A 14,960-nucleotide genomic window follows, 5' to 3' on the forward strand; every position below is an offset into this window, starting at 1 on the left:
CCTTGAGGGGCAGGAGCCCTTGCGGGGGGTTGCGGGCCCTGGGGGTCAGGGCAGCCCCACGGGGAGGCTGTGAAGCTCTGGGGCCTCCAAGCGGAGGCACAGGGAGGCCTTCAGGGCCCGGCTGGGGTGCGGGTCCCCAGCCTGGCCTTGCAAAAGGGGCCGCTCTCCCCTTCCATAAACGCCTGGGCTGGGAGCAGCTGCTCAGCCCTGAGCACGGAATTCCCGCATCCCTGCCTGCCCGGCTTCCTGACAGCAGCCCCCGGCCCTGCCCAGCACCCCTCGGCAGCAGCCGTCCCCAGCTCTTTGGCTTTGCTTGTGTTTGGTGAAGCAAGGAATGGATTTAATTATCTGAAGGCCTTTTGCACCTTTCGTTTGCTTTTCAGAGTTAGCAGCCCGCCCATTTCCTGCAGAGAGGGTGTGTCTGGGAGGTAAAGCCACGTGTTTCTGTGGGACTTTAAACTTCCAGGTGTGACATCTCTTCCCGTGGGACGTAACTCCAGGTGCATGTTCCCTTGAAAACCTTCTCTCCTCATGCGGGTACGTGTGGCAACATGAAAGGAGTTCTGTCTTAGGGCTGTTTAATTATTTCAAACACAAATGGGATGCTTTTGAGCTAATGTCAAGGTGTACAAGGGAGGGATTAGTTTGCTTTGCTTTCTGTGGATGTTGTAGTCATGTCTGAGAAGGGCAGCACTGAAAACCTGAAAGAAGAAACATCGTACGAAGATGAGAAGAGTCAGAAAGCAGAGGAACTTGGCTGTGCTGAGAGCAATGAAGAGAGAGAGCAAGACCCTGAGCCTGTGCCTATGACCCGGAAAAGACCTGAGCCCAAACCCCCAAGCCAGCCAGCTGGCACAGAAAAGCCTGCAGCTGAAACCCTCAAGGTATGTTGCTGTGCTAGCTCTGAAGAAAGTGTCTGCATGTTCTGTGGCTTTGAGCAAAGAGTAATTCTGATCATAAGCCCCACTCCTCTTCTGAAAATTCATAATTGCTGTTTCTCTGAAAAGAAAAAGCTGCACAAAAGCTGCATGTCACAGACTGCCTGTGTTCTTCTCCCCTCTGTAATGCCTTCATCACTCTTCTGTTTTTCTTCATTAAAGGTCTCAGATTCTTCTGCTGCAGTTCAGACAGGATGGGGGTACTGGGGAAGCTGGGGCAAGTCTCTTCTGTCAACTGCAACTGCTACTGTAGCCACTGTAGGTAAGGCTCTTTCTGGTATTCGGTACATATTTTAACCTTACTTCACATCTCAAGCTAGTGCTTTTAAGCTTATTTCTAGACCAGGGGATTTCTGTTGTAGAAGCAATTACTGGAAAAATGTCAAGAGGATTGTTCAGGTAATGGGTAAAACTTGTACCAAAAGGTACAGTGAAATTAAGGAGATATGCACAGCCAGAGTGGCTTTCAAGTTTTTAAGATGTTTGCATAATATTCAGCTGGTATTTTCAGCTTGATGTAAAAGCTGAGATTAAACCCAAATGCATTACACTGGTAAGCAAGCTGCATAATAGTAACTTTTAGTGCTGGGTACAATGTCTTGAACAGGAGGAATCAAGAACAATAAAACCTAATATGCAGCTGTAATGCTGTTTCTGTTCTGATTTCTCTTGTATCTCATGGTTAAAGTCCTACTGCTGTCTTCTCTAGGTCAAGGTATTTCAAATGTCATAGAAAAAGCAGAAACAACCCTTGGGATCCCCAGTCCTAGTGAAATCTCCTCAGAGACAAGAGATGCTACAAGAGGTCAGTTTTCACTGCATAAAACCACCACTGAAACATTTCTTACAATATATGCAGCCCCAAAATAGCATCACCTTGCTCTGCACCTTGCTTATTGTGGCAGATATCTGTGTGCTGAAATCATACTCCCTTGCTCACTTCTGTTAGATCTGAGAAGTAGGTAGGAAAATAATCCCAGTTCTATCCCTGCTCTTGGTTGGCACTTGCTGTTTGGTAATTATCTCCTCTCTGCAGCCAACAGGACCTTTTTTTTGGGAGTGAGGAAGTTAATTTTCTGCCTTCTAATGCAGGAAGTGAGAATCCTGGTGCTAGCAGTCCAGATGCAGTTGATGATGGCAGTTCCTTTCCTATTGCTGGGGCTCTTGGAGTTCTATCAACCATCTCTACTGCTGTCCAAAGCACAGTGAGTGAGTTGGGAAGTCAGGGGAAGATGGGTTTAAGAGAGAATTGGGTTTCTTTGCCTTGCATCTGAAGCATTGTAACAGGAAACTTTTCATTTTGCCTGGTGATAAACTGTTTAAACATTCAGACAACGTGTATTATTCTGTGCCTTCCTTCTAACTGGCACTTACTGTGTAAGTTGTCTTAAAATGTGATACTTTTGTATTAAATGTTGATACTTAACGAAAGAAAAATCCCAAACCCTAACAGTGGTCTGGGTGGTGTGAGCATTCCCCCCCACTTCACCTCTTGTGCTCTGTTGTCTCTGCTCCCTTCCTTTAGAGCAATCAAGTAAATGCAGGGTCAGACTCCTTCCTGGAATATTTTCACTGATTTCCACAGAACTGCCTAGAGATGAAATCCATTCTCTTCAAAAACTTCTGTGAAACTAGCCCAAATTGCTTGGAAATCACCTTCCTCCTTTGACCATGAAAAATACACTTCAAAGGAGCCCATTACCCTTAGAAACTGTGCTTTTGTGGTCTGCTGTCTTGCCAATTTGCCTGTGAATCTGAAGGACCCTGCAGATGGAAAGTTTGCTGGTGCTTTTAAGGCTTGAACAAGAGCTAGTAACCAAAAACCCACAGGTCTAGTGTTTTCTGATTGGAGGGATGAGAATGAAACCCCTTGATACTTTCATGTGCTGAGAACCAGCTTGTTCACAAAATGAAAATGTATTTCCCATCAGATTGCTGCAGCTGTCTGAGTGCTGAATTAAAGTGTTGGATGACAATGTGTCATGGCTCTTTCTGTACCCTTCTGCTCTCTTTGTAGCAATTAAGGTGGAATTTTAGGGTGACAAGGACCAATTTGGCTTGATATAAATCCCACAATTCAATTTCTTTCATTTTTTTTAAGTCTTCTGTGAGTTCTCTGTGCTGCCTATATCCAAATCTGTTTCCTAGGGAAAAAGTGTTATTACTGGAGGTCTGGATGCCTTGGAATTTATTGGGAAAAAGACAATGGATGTAATAGCTGAGGGAGACCCTGGATTCAAAAAAACAAAGAGCCTAATGAACAGGAGCTCTACGTTATCTCAGGTATGGCAGTTCTGTATCAGCTCCTCCTCGATTTCTCTTACGCCTTCTGCCTTCTTTTGTGGTCTTGTCATTAAGAAACCATTTACTATTGAATGAAAAGCCTTTTTCTCCCATATTCTGTGTAGTCTGACACTGACCTGAGTCCTCTGCTTTTCTTTGTCAGGTTTTACGAGAGGCAAAGGAGAGAGAAGAGCAGCAGACAGCTACTGAGGTTGCCATGGCTACGGAGAAGAAAGCCCATTATGGGTTACTGTTTGATGAGTTTCAGGGTCTTTCGCATCTGGAGGCCTTAGAGATGCTTTCCAGAGAGAGTGAATCAAAGGTAATGGCCTTGAGCAATTTGCCTTTTATTTTGAGCTCAGCTGAGCAGTGCAAAAAAAGATTAGAAATATATTATATATACACGTAAAATCAGGTGCTCAGGACTCACTATAAAATTATTGATTACACAACTTCACTTTGACCTCTGCATTGTGGTCTGGTGTTGGCTCTGTCCTGCCCTCAGCTGCTAGAGACATTCTTTCCCCAGTCAGCCTCAGTTCCTGTGTGTGTTCAGCAGCTTATAAAAAGTTACTCTCATCATACCCACTTGTTTGCAGCCTTGGTCTGGAGAAAAGGAGAGTTTTGTAAGGACAGCAAAGGTGTCTGTCTTGGGGCAGGGAGGAGGGCAGATCAGCATGCAATTTTAGGAGTCATTAACTTTTTTTTTTTATGAAAGGAATTTGAATAACTCCTTAAGAATCCGTAATCATCAAATGGTGCTTCAGAAATAGGTCTTTTTCCCTTTCCTCCTTCCCATAGGATTCACTTTCTCATCAACATCAGTCTGTGATGTTTTGACAAGCAGTGTAAAACAGTACTGCATTTTCCATCCTGTTTCCTGTTGGATTTGTGATTCTGTCTTTGGCTGTGATGCCCCTAACTAGGTGAAATCAGTTCTAAATGCCTTCTCTGGAGATGAGCTGGACACACTGAAGGAGGAAATGGAACAACTCAAAGAAGCATTTTCTTTACCTGAGTTCTTTGAAGAAGAAGAGGAAGAAAAGAAAGGTAAGAGACCCTCAGGTTCTGGGAGGAGAAGCTGGTTCTCAATGAAATTCGCAGAATAGAACCAATCAGCCCTGAGATCACTACCAATGGGCATGGTGCCAAAGCTAAGTTATTCTTTAGCTGGATGATTAATCCTGAAGCTGTCCATGGCCAGGAGCATGACAGGTAGCAATCCCCTTTATCTCTGGGAAGCTGCTGTGCATTAATTCTGTAATGGGTATGATCTCTCACCAGAGCAGGTTTAGAGTTGCTTGACTCCTGGGCAGTTCATCCAACTGACCTTGAGCCAAGATGCAAATTCAGAGAGATGCAGTGTTTCCCTGAGCATGAGGGAAAGACTGTGAATAGTTGTCCAACCTGTGGGGAAGCAAAAAGCCTTCTAATTTCTTCTTTAAAGGGGAGTTAGCCACAGAGACCAAAAGACTCAGGGGTGCCTCCATACATGAGACCCATCTGATTCTTGAGGATTATGCAGATTTAAATGTAAATTTCTTGCATTGCTTTTACCTAAATGGCTCATCAGGGAGGGATTACACACCTGTTCTTGCTATAACTTAACATTTAATGTATCTTTTCTATTTGCACATGATGGATCTCACAGCCTTCCCCCCACTGTTAACATCTGCCCTGCAGCGTGTAAAAGGAGAACCACCGGCTTTAAGTGATGTTTCAGACTTTGCAAAGTGGTGTGGAAGTTAGTGCATTCTAAAATGCTGCCTGTAAAAAGAATATAAAAAAAATACCTTAGCTACAAAATGAGAATTGAGAAAGCAAAACTAACCTCCTGGCACTGCTGTCTCCATCTTTTCAAAACTTACCTTATAAATTGTATTTTAAAAGACCAGGTTTGATGCATTCTTGCCTGAGGTGGTGATTAAAAGAGAAAAAAAGGAGACAGTGGACAGACTTGTGCAGAACTATTTGAAGTGCTGCTTATTCCTGTGACTGTCCTTTGTGTGGATTCTTTAACCTTTCCTGTCCTTCAGGAGATGAGGAGTTCAGAAAAGAAGTAACAGAGTTGTTTTCAGAATTGCGTATCTCCTCCAAGCCAGACAAACTGATCATGGTGAGTTATTTTCCATCTTCTAAAAGCTGGAGAGCCTCCTCAAAGGAGCTGCTTCTCAGTCCTGCCTTGCTCATGGAAATATCAAATGCATGAAAAACTGTTTCTTAGATCCTTTGACAATGCTAGACAAAAGAAATGGGCCTTTTCCTTTGGTTTTATGGGAGTTCTGTAATGTCTTTGGCTCTCAGACACCAGCGTTTCTTGGCCCCATCACTGGTGGCAGAGATAACTGGGACCAGTAAGCCTTCAGCCACCACAGTGAAATCAACTTACAGTCATGAACTGAAGCTCTTCTTTTGGTACAAAGCAGCTGGTTCAGAAGTTGATATGTGGTAAAATTGCCTTTATTACCTTAATTTCACTACCCTTCAGGTCCACCAAGTGGCAGCAGCATTCTGCAGACATGTTTTTAAAGCACCAGTGTTTGTCATGGTCTTGCTGGTAAACTCCAGCACCTGGTGATAGGAAAATAACTGTCCTTCAACTGCATCAGTGTAGCCAACCTTCTACAAAGTTCTGAAGGCACTAGAATAAATTGTCCTGGTTCTCCTCACTAGCTTAGGAGTTGTAGCTGTTTCCTTCCTTTAGAGAGATCTGATGCTCTGTGTTTTGTGGTGTGCAGAGGGACTTCATTCCGGTCATTAAATACTGTGGCACATCTTCATGCAGGTGAGGACATCTGCTCATGAATGGATAGCACAATTCAACAGTAGTCTTCCTAAGGAAGAAGAAGAGAGTGAAGGAAAGGAAGAAGGAGAACCCAGAGATCTTGAACATCACGCAAAAAAATCAGTAGAGGTAACTGAGTATTGAAGGAAGAGAATATCTGACAACAGAATGTTTATCTGGCTGCTAAGTTACAGCTTCCCAGAATTTATGGACTTCTATTTCTGTGTGATTCACTTATTTTAAATAGTAAAAAACTGCTAGTTTTTGTATAGTATGAGGAATCTGTTTAACTCTTGCAGGATATTCACGCGTTTGCCATAAGAAGTCTGGCTGAGCTGACAGCCTGCTCCATTGAAATGTTTCACAAAACTGCAGCTTTGTTTCTACATGGTCAGAGACAAGAGGTGACAGCCACAGACAGAGCCAAGTCCCTTTCACAGTAAGTTCATCTCTTAGTAAACGTGTAGTATAGAATTACTTACATACTGATTAAGCTATCTAATTCTTTGCAAATCCGCAGGATGTAGGGCTCTTGAATTCTGCATATGTGTCCAAGATTGCAATGGGTGGCATCACTATCTTCCAGCAGAATTCAGCAGTCTCTTTGCAGCTGGAAGACATTTCTTGATAAGAAAGAGGAAACCCTTCTTGAAAGCTTTTATATAGCTAAGGGGAAGATTTGCCCTAAGCTTGTGCTAGTTTGTAGATACACATTTAAAATATGACAAAGCAGTTGCATAAAAATTATTCTTAATTACCTCTTTGTTAATAATTTAGTATGTTAGGTGTGTGGTACTGTACAATTACTGCAACTAATTAGTAGATTGGTTTTACCAATAATGCATAACACAAGGTTTTTCTGTCAGGATGTATTTGGCAAGTTATGAAATATGCAGGACTTTCTAATTCAGAAAATGATGCTTGTCAGGAAAAAAAAAAAGGCATGTTAGTACTGTTCTTTTCTGAATAGATGTCTCTGTCCTCTCAGGGCTGTTTCAGATCTTCAGCTTGAATTATTGATTTTTCGGTCTTTCCACTTCCTAATTCATTCGGGGAACTTCTGGATCTCCATGCACTGTTTATATGCTCTATTATAAATTTTGGTTTAATTTAGCTTTATGTGCATGGAAACAAGGTACTTGTGTTTTAGGGGAATGCTGAAAGAAAGCTGTTATTGTAGGCTGTATTTACTAGGTGTTTTCCCCACTCTTCTTCTGCAGAATGACGATTGTGCTGTGTAAAGAGCTGTCAACTTTCTCTAAAGAGTTTTCTATGTGCTTAACGACTGCAGGGGTAAGAATTACACCATGTTTGTTAGGAATGATTGTTAGGAATGAGATGTGGTTAGTTGATTGCAGCCTTGGGATCTTCACCACAAAGTGCCTTTTGTGTTTGCACGTTTATATATGCATTTTTTTTGCCCTGTGAACTGATCTTCTGTGTCACCTGAATGTGTGCTGAGATTTTGAATGCTTCCTGCTGCATTCAGCCAGGCACAGAGTGGGGGTGGGAATTGGTGCTGACAGTACTAAGGGAACAGTAGAAAATAAGCTTTGTGATCCCACTGTGGAATACCCAAAACACTCAGGTGTTATTGAAGATAATATCATTATCTCTAAATTCCCAGCTGCCCACAGTTCATTTGAAGATTTAATGTGTGTATTCATACACGACTTGTGTTGGGCATATGTGGGTTCCTTTCTTCTTTGCATACTACAGAGCAGGTCCTCTGCAGCTTGTGTTGTAGCCCTTGAGTCAAGGGAGCAATGGTGATTTTAAACTTGCTGAGGATTTAGCTTTATCTTGCCTGAAGAAATGTGATCAAATTTTCAATCAGGATAATATATGTCTGATCTCTGCAGGTCAAAGAGAAAGCAGATGTGCTTAATCCCTTAATCACTGGAGTGTTTTTGGAGGTCAGTTACGCTAAAGTTAAAACATTAAGCTAATATTTTTTAAAATGCACTTGGAAGTGTTAACGAATGTCTGTACATCTGAACAAGAGGTTGGTTACTTAGTGAAGAGTGAACCTTAGTGGTCTCAGCTGACAGTTATGATGGGTCAGATTACATATATCTGCTTGTTCAGCAGTCTGGATTTCTAGAATTCTAATGTCCAAAGTCAAACCTTAGGCTTAGTGTCCCAGCACTTCCCAGCTGTTAAGTTGGCTCTCAGTGCTTGTAAATTTCCAGTGTTGTAGGAAACTGGTGTTTCCTGTTGTTGTGTTCGTTCTTCCTGCCACAGCATGCTTATGCTTCACTTTGAAATAAATTCTTCTCATCTATTATTGACAGCAGTATCCTACATTTGGATTGTTTGGTCTTCTTTGGCAGTTTTTAAGCCAGTTGCCTTTTTGCCTAGTGCCTTCGGGCCCTTCAAAAACTTAACCCTCAATTGATTTCTAGAATGAAGCCTTAAAAATTCAACAAACTCTAGGCTTCTGTTTATGTGCATTAATCAATGCTGTTTGATAGGAGTATGTGGATATTAAAGCATAATTATTCATGTGTGTATTTTGATTTTTGTTTTCATAGGCTTCAAACAGTGCTTCATATATCCAAGATGCCTTCCAGCTCTTGCTGCCTGTGCTGCAGATCTCTCTTATTGAGGCTAGAACGGAACTATCGCAGCAATAGAAATCCTTCTAATTAAGAACTTTGTGACCTTCCCACTTCATAGTTTCCATGCTGGAGAATGATGTAATGGCTGTTATTAAAGGGAAAAAGATTAACTCTGATCTCTGCTGCTGCAAGGACGGTGATTAAATGCAGTCTGGCAATGACAGCTCTTACAGCACATTGTGAGATGTGATTAGCATAGTCCAGGCGGGTGGACAACGTGACAGACTTAAAGGGCAGATTTCTTCTCCGTTTTCATGGACTATCTGGATCTTTTCACTGAAATCCCTCTGCTGTATGTGTTAACAAGCTCTTTGGAGAATCTCTCTGGACTGTGAAGACAATGCTGGAGAAAAGAGTAGCAGCTGGCTAGTTAAAGAGTTAGCTAAAATCATGGTGTGATTTTTAAGTCAGACCATAATTAGGTTCCTGATAGCTCTGCGTTGAAGTGAATATTGAATAGGAGGTGGAAGAAAAGGCAAATATTTAGGATTATAAGTCTTGCAGTTCCTAGGCTGGAAAGAATAGAGCAGAAGGATTCTTAATTGAGCTGTTTCTGAAGAGAAGCCCCAGCTTCCTGAAGATGTCTGTTAATGACTCAGGGATGTGGGATGGGGACTCTCTCTAGGGTGCTGTTTCTCATTCCCTTGCAGACTGCTTGCTTCAGCACAAACTGGGAAAATGCTGATCTGGCCCTAAGAATGTGGGTACTTTTCTTTATAGCAATAAAGGAGAACTGGCTAAAAGGGATTGATTTGTTTTTGGGCAATTTAATAAGATAATTTAGCAGGAGGACTCTACTTGGCTTGACATGTCAGCCACAGACCGTTCACAACCTCAGATACTTATCCTCTCTGTTTCTGTGTTAAAACACTGTAACACAATGTTTCTTTTTCTTGGAAGGCATAAAGTAGGTGAAGAGGAAACAATTTGGTTCTGTTAGTGGGAGGCCTAATTTGTCTCAGAAGCTGCTCCACGTTCAGTGTCTGTTTCTTTTTGCTGTGAAAGTTCCCTGCTTTGTTCAGTTTTGCAATTTCTATCTTTTGAGCCTGCCCATTGGGAGGGAGCAGCCTCTGTTAGAATCACAAGAGCAGAAATACACAGCTAAAATGGAGCTTCAAGAAGTCCAGAATAGCTAAGCAGAGGTGACAGTGTCACACCTGCCTCTCTACTTGCTCATTGGTAACAATGATGCTTAAATCCTGTTTTGAAAATCCTCTGGGTTTTAGCAGGTCTTGCACATCTCTGCTGTACTGAAGGCTTAACTTTCCTCTGCTCTATTTGTGCAGTAGAGAAGTGTTTTTATTATTAGAACACCTTTTGGCTAATGCTCCTTTGATTTTATGTATATGGAAAAAGCCTTGCCTTACTCCTGGTTCAACTGATCAGATCTCTAAAGGAAGAGCCTATTTTGGCATCTTAAAGAAGGCTAGACTTGAAAAGAGCCTGTCTGGGGTAAAAACATCTGCCCTACAATAAACTGTATATTTTTTCTTCTTTACATTGGTAGCATTATTAAAGAAAAGGTTTGCTTTGACAACCCTTTCAGCTAAAAGCAATCAAGATAGCAGTGGGAACAAACAAAATGAGCAGGAAGAACTGTGGGGCTTTTTCCTTCACTTCCCTGTTTGTGGTTTGTGGGGCTGGGCTGGGAGGTGCTCTGGGGCCAGGACAGCTGGGGCTTTTCTCATGGCAGGGTTCCATCTCTTGGGAAAGGGCTCTGAACCTGGGCTGGGGAGTGAGAGCTGAGCTCCCAGTTCCTGCATCAGTGCAAAATGGCAGCTTTGCTCCTGCCACAAAGCTGAAATGTCAGAAGAGAGGAGATGAAAATAATGGCATCTTATGGAACAGCAGCTGCTTTTCTTGCAGATAAATTCTGCTGACCTGCAGTGCATTAGTGTAGAGTAGTTTAATAATTAAAGGAAATTGGGTGATTTGGGGTTTTTTTTGGAGATGCAGACAGTAATTCTTTCAGTCACATGCCTGCCTGGATTTTCTTGTAGCAGCCAATAATCAAACGTGCAACATTTTCACTACTGTGCCAGTGCAAGGACTGCAATGGATAGCAAAAAAAGGTAATTCAACAGTTCCTGAAATCTTTCTACCCAAAGGATTAATCAGAATCCAGCATCCAACTGTCTGGAGGTCGTATTGCTTGGCCTTGCCTTGTGCATGTGCCTAATGAGAGCTGGCAGTAATTTGAGCAGTTCTGGTAGTGTTTGGGGAGGTGAGAGGTGGCTGAGAATAGAGAAGAGTCAGCTAAGATGCTGGCAGTGACTTGGAGTGGGGGAAAAAAAAAAAGCCTTCCACAATTATTTTCTTTCCTTGGGAGAGATTCTGTTACTTGCAGCTGTAAGAGCTGCTTCCTGGCAGCTGCAATGGAAAGGTTTAAAACATAAAAAAGGGTCGATGGGCTTTGGCACTTGCTCCCAGCCCCTGCCTGACCAGCTTCTTGGGGAGTCATTTTTCATTATTAAAACCGGCATGTGCAACAGCACCAAAACCTCTGACACAGGCGGGATGAGCAGTTGTCCTCATTTGGAAGAAGCAGCAGATATATTGCTACTGGTGGCCCTGGGCAAGAGGACAGCTGTCCTGGGTCACCCCCCGCACAAATTAAATGCTGTGACTCAGAGGCAGGATGGGGAGGAGGAGAGCTCTGGCATTTTTTTTTCCCAGGTGTGCACACTGTACCCTAAATAAACAGTGGTCTACAATGATGTCATTTAAGCAGAAAGGTTGATCTTCTGTAGCCAAAGGGTCCTTGACATTGAAACAGGCAACATAAATGCCCAGTTTTGTGCTAACGTTTTCTGGGAGTTTTTTGAGCCCCTTGCAGCTTAACACTTGGGCAGCAGCTTGGAGGAGGCCAGGAGCTGGCAGGTTGCTTTCTTCCAAGGGCAGCTTCATGCTCACTGCAGGGTGAGAGCAGAGCCAGTGCAGTTTGTGGACTGGGACATAAAAGTGTCTCTGTTGTCCTGCTGGGTGGTGGTAGCCACCCCTATGCTGGAAGGTGCTGGTGGCTGCAGCCTGGCCTGATGGTTGGGGCATTCCCTAAGAGCCAGTTCCCTGGGATGGTGCTTTGTGTCCCCTTGTCCAGGAAGTGATGGCAGGGCTGTCCCCTGGGCTGCTCTAACTGAAGGATGCTGCAGGCTTAGGTCCCTCTCATTAGAGTACTGAGAGCTTGGCTGGGGCTGGCAGGAAGCAAGCAATGAGGTCACGAGTTAAAAATTAAGTTGAGTGTGGTGTTTGTGAAGGAGGATCCTCCTAAAGGGGTGGCAGAAGCTGCTCAGAGGAGTGAGGTTGGATGCCAGCTGCTCCTGGCACCAAGCAGCTTCCCTGGGTCTGGCCCAGGGCCCAGAGGTGTGCTCCCTGTACACATCTCCACTGAACTCCTGTGCCATAACTCGAGTTCCCTGGCTGTGTCACCAGGGGAACAGGCAGGACTGCTGCCACTGTTTACCTGTAGACTGAGTGCTGGCTGCTGGGAGCTTCCTGAAATACTTCTCTGTGATCTTAAGTATCTCTGCTTGAAAGCACCATCACTATTTGATTGTAAAATTGGCAGCAACGGGGACTCTGCCACTGGTTTTGCTAAACTGCTCCAGGGTTTATGTGCCCTTGATGTTAAAACCCTTCCCTTATTCCTGCTCTAAGGTTCCCAAAGGGGCTCTTGCTCTCTACTTGGGGCTGGTGCAGGCTCCAGTGGACGCCTGGGGCAGACATGGCCAGGTTTTTGGGGTGAGTGACTTCTGTACAGCTGCTTGCTCCCTGCATGAGTTACACGGGGTGAGTCATGCTCAGTTGGGAGGGGGCTCCACATATGCTGCAATTACTGTATATTAAAGTAAAATGGCTGTGGGAGCAGCTTAGTTGTAGAGTTGAATGCTTTAAATTGGGCAAACCTTGTGGGAGAGGTAATACCTTTTATTAGGTAGAAAAAACAAATTAGCTTTCAGGTACACAAGCCCTTCTTGACATTATCATTATGGTTAGTATCCTGTATTGGTGTTGTGAGAAACGAGGGCATTGCATTGGAGGGGAAGCACATTATGCAAGTGTTTAGACCTGCTGGTAACTGCTCTCTGCTGACAGGTATTTGCTTAATGATATGTTGGAGCGAAAGCCAGCAGCAAGGACAAGCATCAGATGGAGCTGGGAGTGCTGAGCTCTGCCTGCTCTGGCCTTGCCTGTACCTCCTGGAGCCAGATGACACCCCCGCCAAGAGGGGAGCAAGGACCTGCTGGAGGATTTTCTCATTACAGTTTTAAGGACATCCCCTAAATCCCTTCTTCTCTACTTTCAGCGTGGTCCTGACCATAGCCTGTTCCCAAGTTGAGTCCCCAGCCACCTCTCTGGTCTCAAGGGCTTGTTCCTGTGGACATCTGCAGCCTCCAGAGCTGCCCTGGCTTGCTTGCAAAGAGTCAGGAGGTCTTTGTGCTCCTGCCTATGCTAGAGGCAATACCTCTTGCAGGTACTGATGTGACTGGTCATGTTCCTCGTGTCATGTGCTGTCCATGGTGGGTGGCAGAGCCAGTTTTTCTGCTCTGAAAGTGGGACTGGGGAGGAGACTGAAACGCTCAAATACCCAGATCCCTAGTAGCTGCTAGCCAGGCATCGAAGAGGCCACTTGCTTTTTCAACTCCAGGTAAGGCACTTTCTGGTCTCTTTCGTGTCATCTAGGATATTTACAGACTTGCTTGCCAGTTTTACAGGCTGGAGAAGCAGAGCAGGAGGGCAGGGTGAAGCAGTGCAGCAGGAGCATCCCTGGGACAGCTTACACTCCATGCCATCTTGGACATGGAGATCAAGCATCCTCCCTGATGCTTCCTTGTGGGAAGGACTTCAGTCCCCTGGGTGAGATGTAAGTGAGCACACACAGTCTGACCTGTAAGCCCATTGTGTCTGGGGGTAAGGTGGTCTAGGCTATTGTACCTGGTGGGGTATGAACACACAGATTTCCTTCGCCAGCCACAAGCTGGATCCACATGCACCTCGTGTGTTGCTTGGACATAGAGAAAAATTGCAGTTTCTGAGTGGGAACCACAGAGCTGGTTGCTGGGTTTTACTGGTTTACCTGCCTGGGCTGTAGGGAACCAGATCATCTAGGGCCGAGAGACTTGTCTGCCTGAAATGAAGCTCTGAAGGAACAGGCAGAACTGGATCTGCAGGGCTTGGATAGGAAGAAGAGCTGAGCGTTGTCTGAACCGCCACCCGTGGCTGGGGGCTGCACAGGTTGCTGGGTGATACCTCTGGACAGGAACATGGCAGAGCCTCCCCCCCACCTCAGAAATCAACTGGGTTGGTCCCTAGGAACAGGGTTATTGGTCTTGTGGGGAAATTAGGGGTTGAAACCCCACACACTAGCATTTCTTAGCACACGTTGGGGCAGCACTAGCCCTTCCCAGCCACAGCTCCTGGGCTTTTTTTCTGGCTGCCCATCTCCCAGTGCAAAGCTTGAGGCCCACCTCTGTGTGCCTTGTGTCTTTCCTATATGCTCACTCTCTGGCAGTGAAGCCACAAGGCAGGGACATCTGTGGATCTGAGGCTGGGCACGTGCCATGGGAACTGCAAGGCAGCTTTAGTGCATAGGACCTGGGGTCAAGGCACCAGCTACACCTTCTGCACCTTCCCATGGCCTGCCTTTTGTTTTTTTTAACGTTTGATTATTTTTAAGGGTTTTAGATTTACAACTAATTATTTTCAATTAGTAGTTGCACTTCTTAATTATGGAGATGAATTAGATTGCTGGTCATTATTAATTAGATTTTAATTTCGCACCCGTCACGCCTTTTATCAGCCACTTCCCTCACTCCTGTCCTCCCTCCCTATCCAACCTGCCTCTCCCCCAGTGCTGCCCAAAACCCCATTGCTTCCCACTGTCCTGCAGCATCCTGAGGATTTAAAAACTTGTCTAGAAAATACAAATCAATCTTATCAGCTCAGGGGCTGCAACTAACTCTGAAAAACCCAAATACCAGCCAAGTGACGTCATTTTGTGGCTAAAGAAAATGAAAAGAAAGCATTAATATCCTGCTTCCCTCCACCAGTGGCTGGAAGATAAACTGTTCCCTAATTACCTGCTGTGGCAAGAGAATGACCTGCTTTTGCCTGTGAGCAGAAGGGACCCGACCCCTTGCCCCTGCTGCCTTTCCTCTGCCCCTGTTTCATGGACATTGTTTGGTCCTGCTGTTTCTAAAGCAAGCTGTATCCCAGCTTTTCTTTTCATCTGTCACCTTTGGGGCACCTAATCAATGCTCAGAGTTTTCTTGCCTTTGCTCTTGGCTTCTCTTCTGCTCACTGCTGTCTCTGTCTCCCCCCCTGCCATTGTCCTGT

The 14,960-nt window shown here is 44.6% G+C and overlaps 1 protein-coding gene across 1 annotated transcript; it reads left to right on the forward strand.

The window, feature by feature from the left end:
* Nucleotides 1-674: 674 nt before the first annotated feature.
* Nucleotides 675-9,039, forward strand: FAM114A2 (family with sequence similarity 114, member A2). The gene is made up of 13 exons (XM_010002014.1): nt 675-884; nt 1,101-1,200; nt 1,648-1,743; nt 2,031-2,143; nt 3,087-3,221; nt 3,385-3,543; nt 4,148-4,271; nt 5,258-5,337; nt 6,007-6,135; nt 6,306-6,445; nt 7,227-7,299; nt 7,869-7,922; nt 8,541-9,039. Exons 1-13 carry the CDS (start codon nt 675-677, stop codon nt 8,640-8,642), a joined length of 1,515 nt encoding a protein of 504 aa, XP_010000316.1. The 3' UTR covers nt 8,643-9,039.
* Nucleotides 9,040-14,960: the final 5,921 nt, after the last annotated feature.

The sequence above is a fragment of the Chaetura pelagica genome, unplaced genomic scaffold (assembly GCF_000747805.2).
Source record: "Chaetura pelagica isolate M959 unplaced genomic scaffold, ChaPel_1.0 scaffold356, whole genome shotgun sequence".
Taxonomy (NCBI): domain Eukaryota; kingdom Metazoa; phylum Chordata; class Aves; order Apodiformes; family Apodidae; genus Chaetura; species Chaetura pelagica.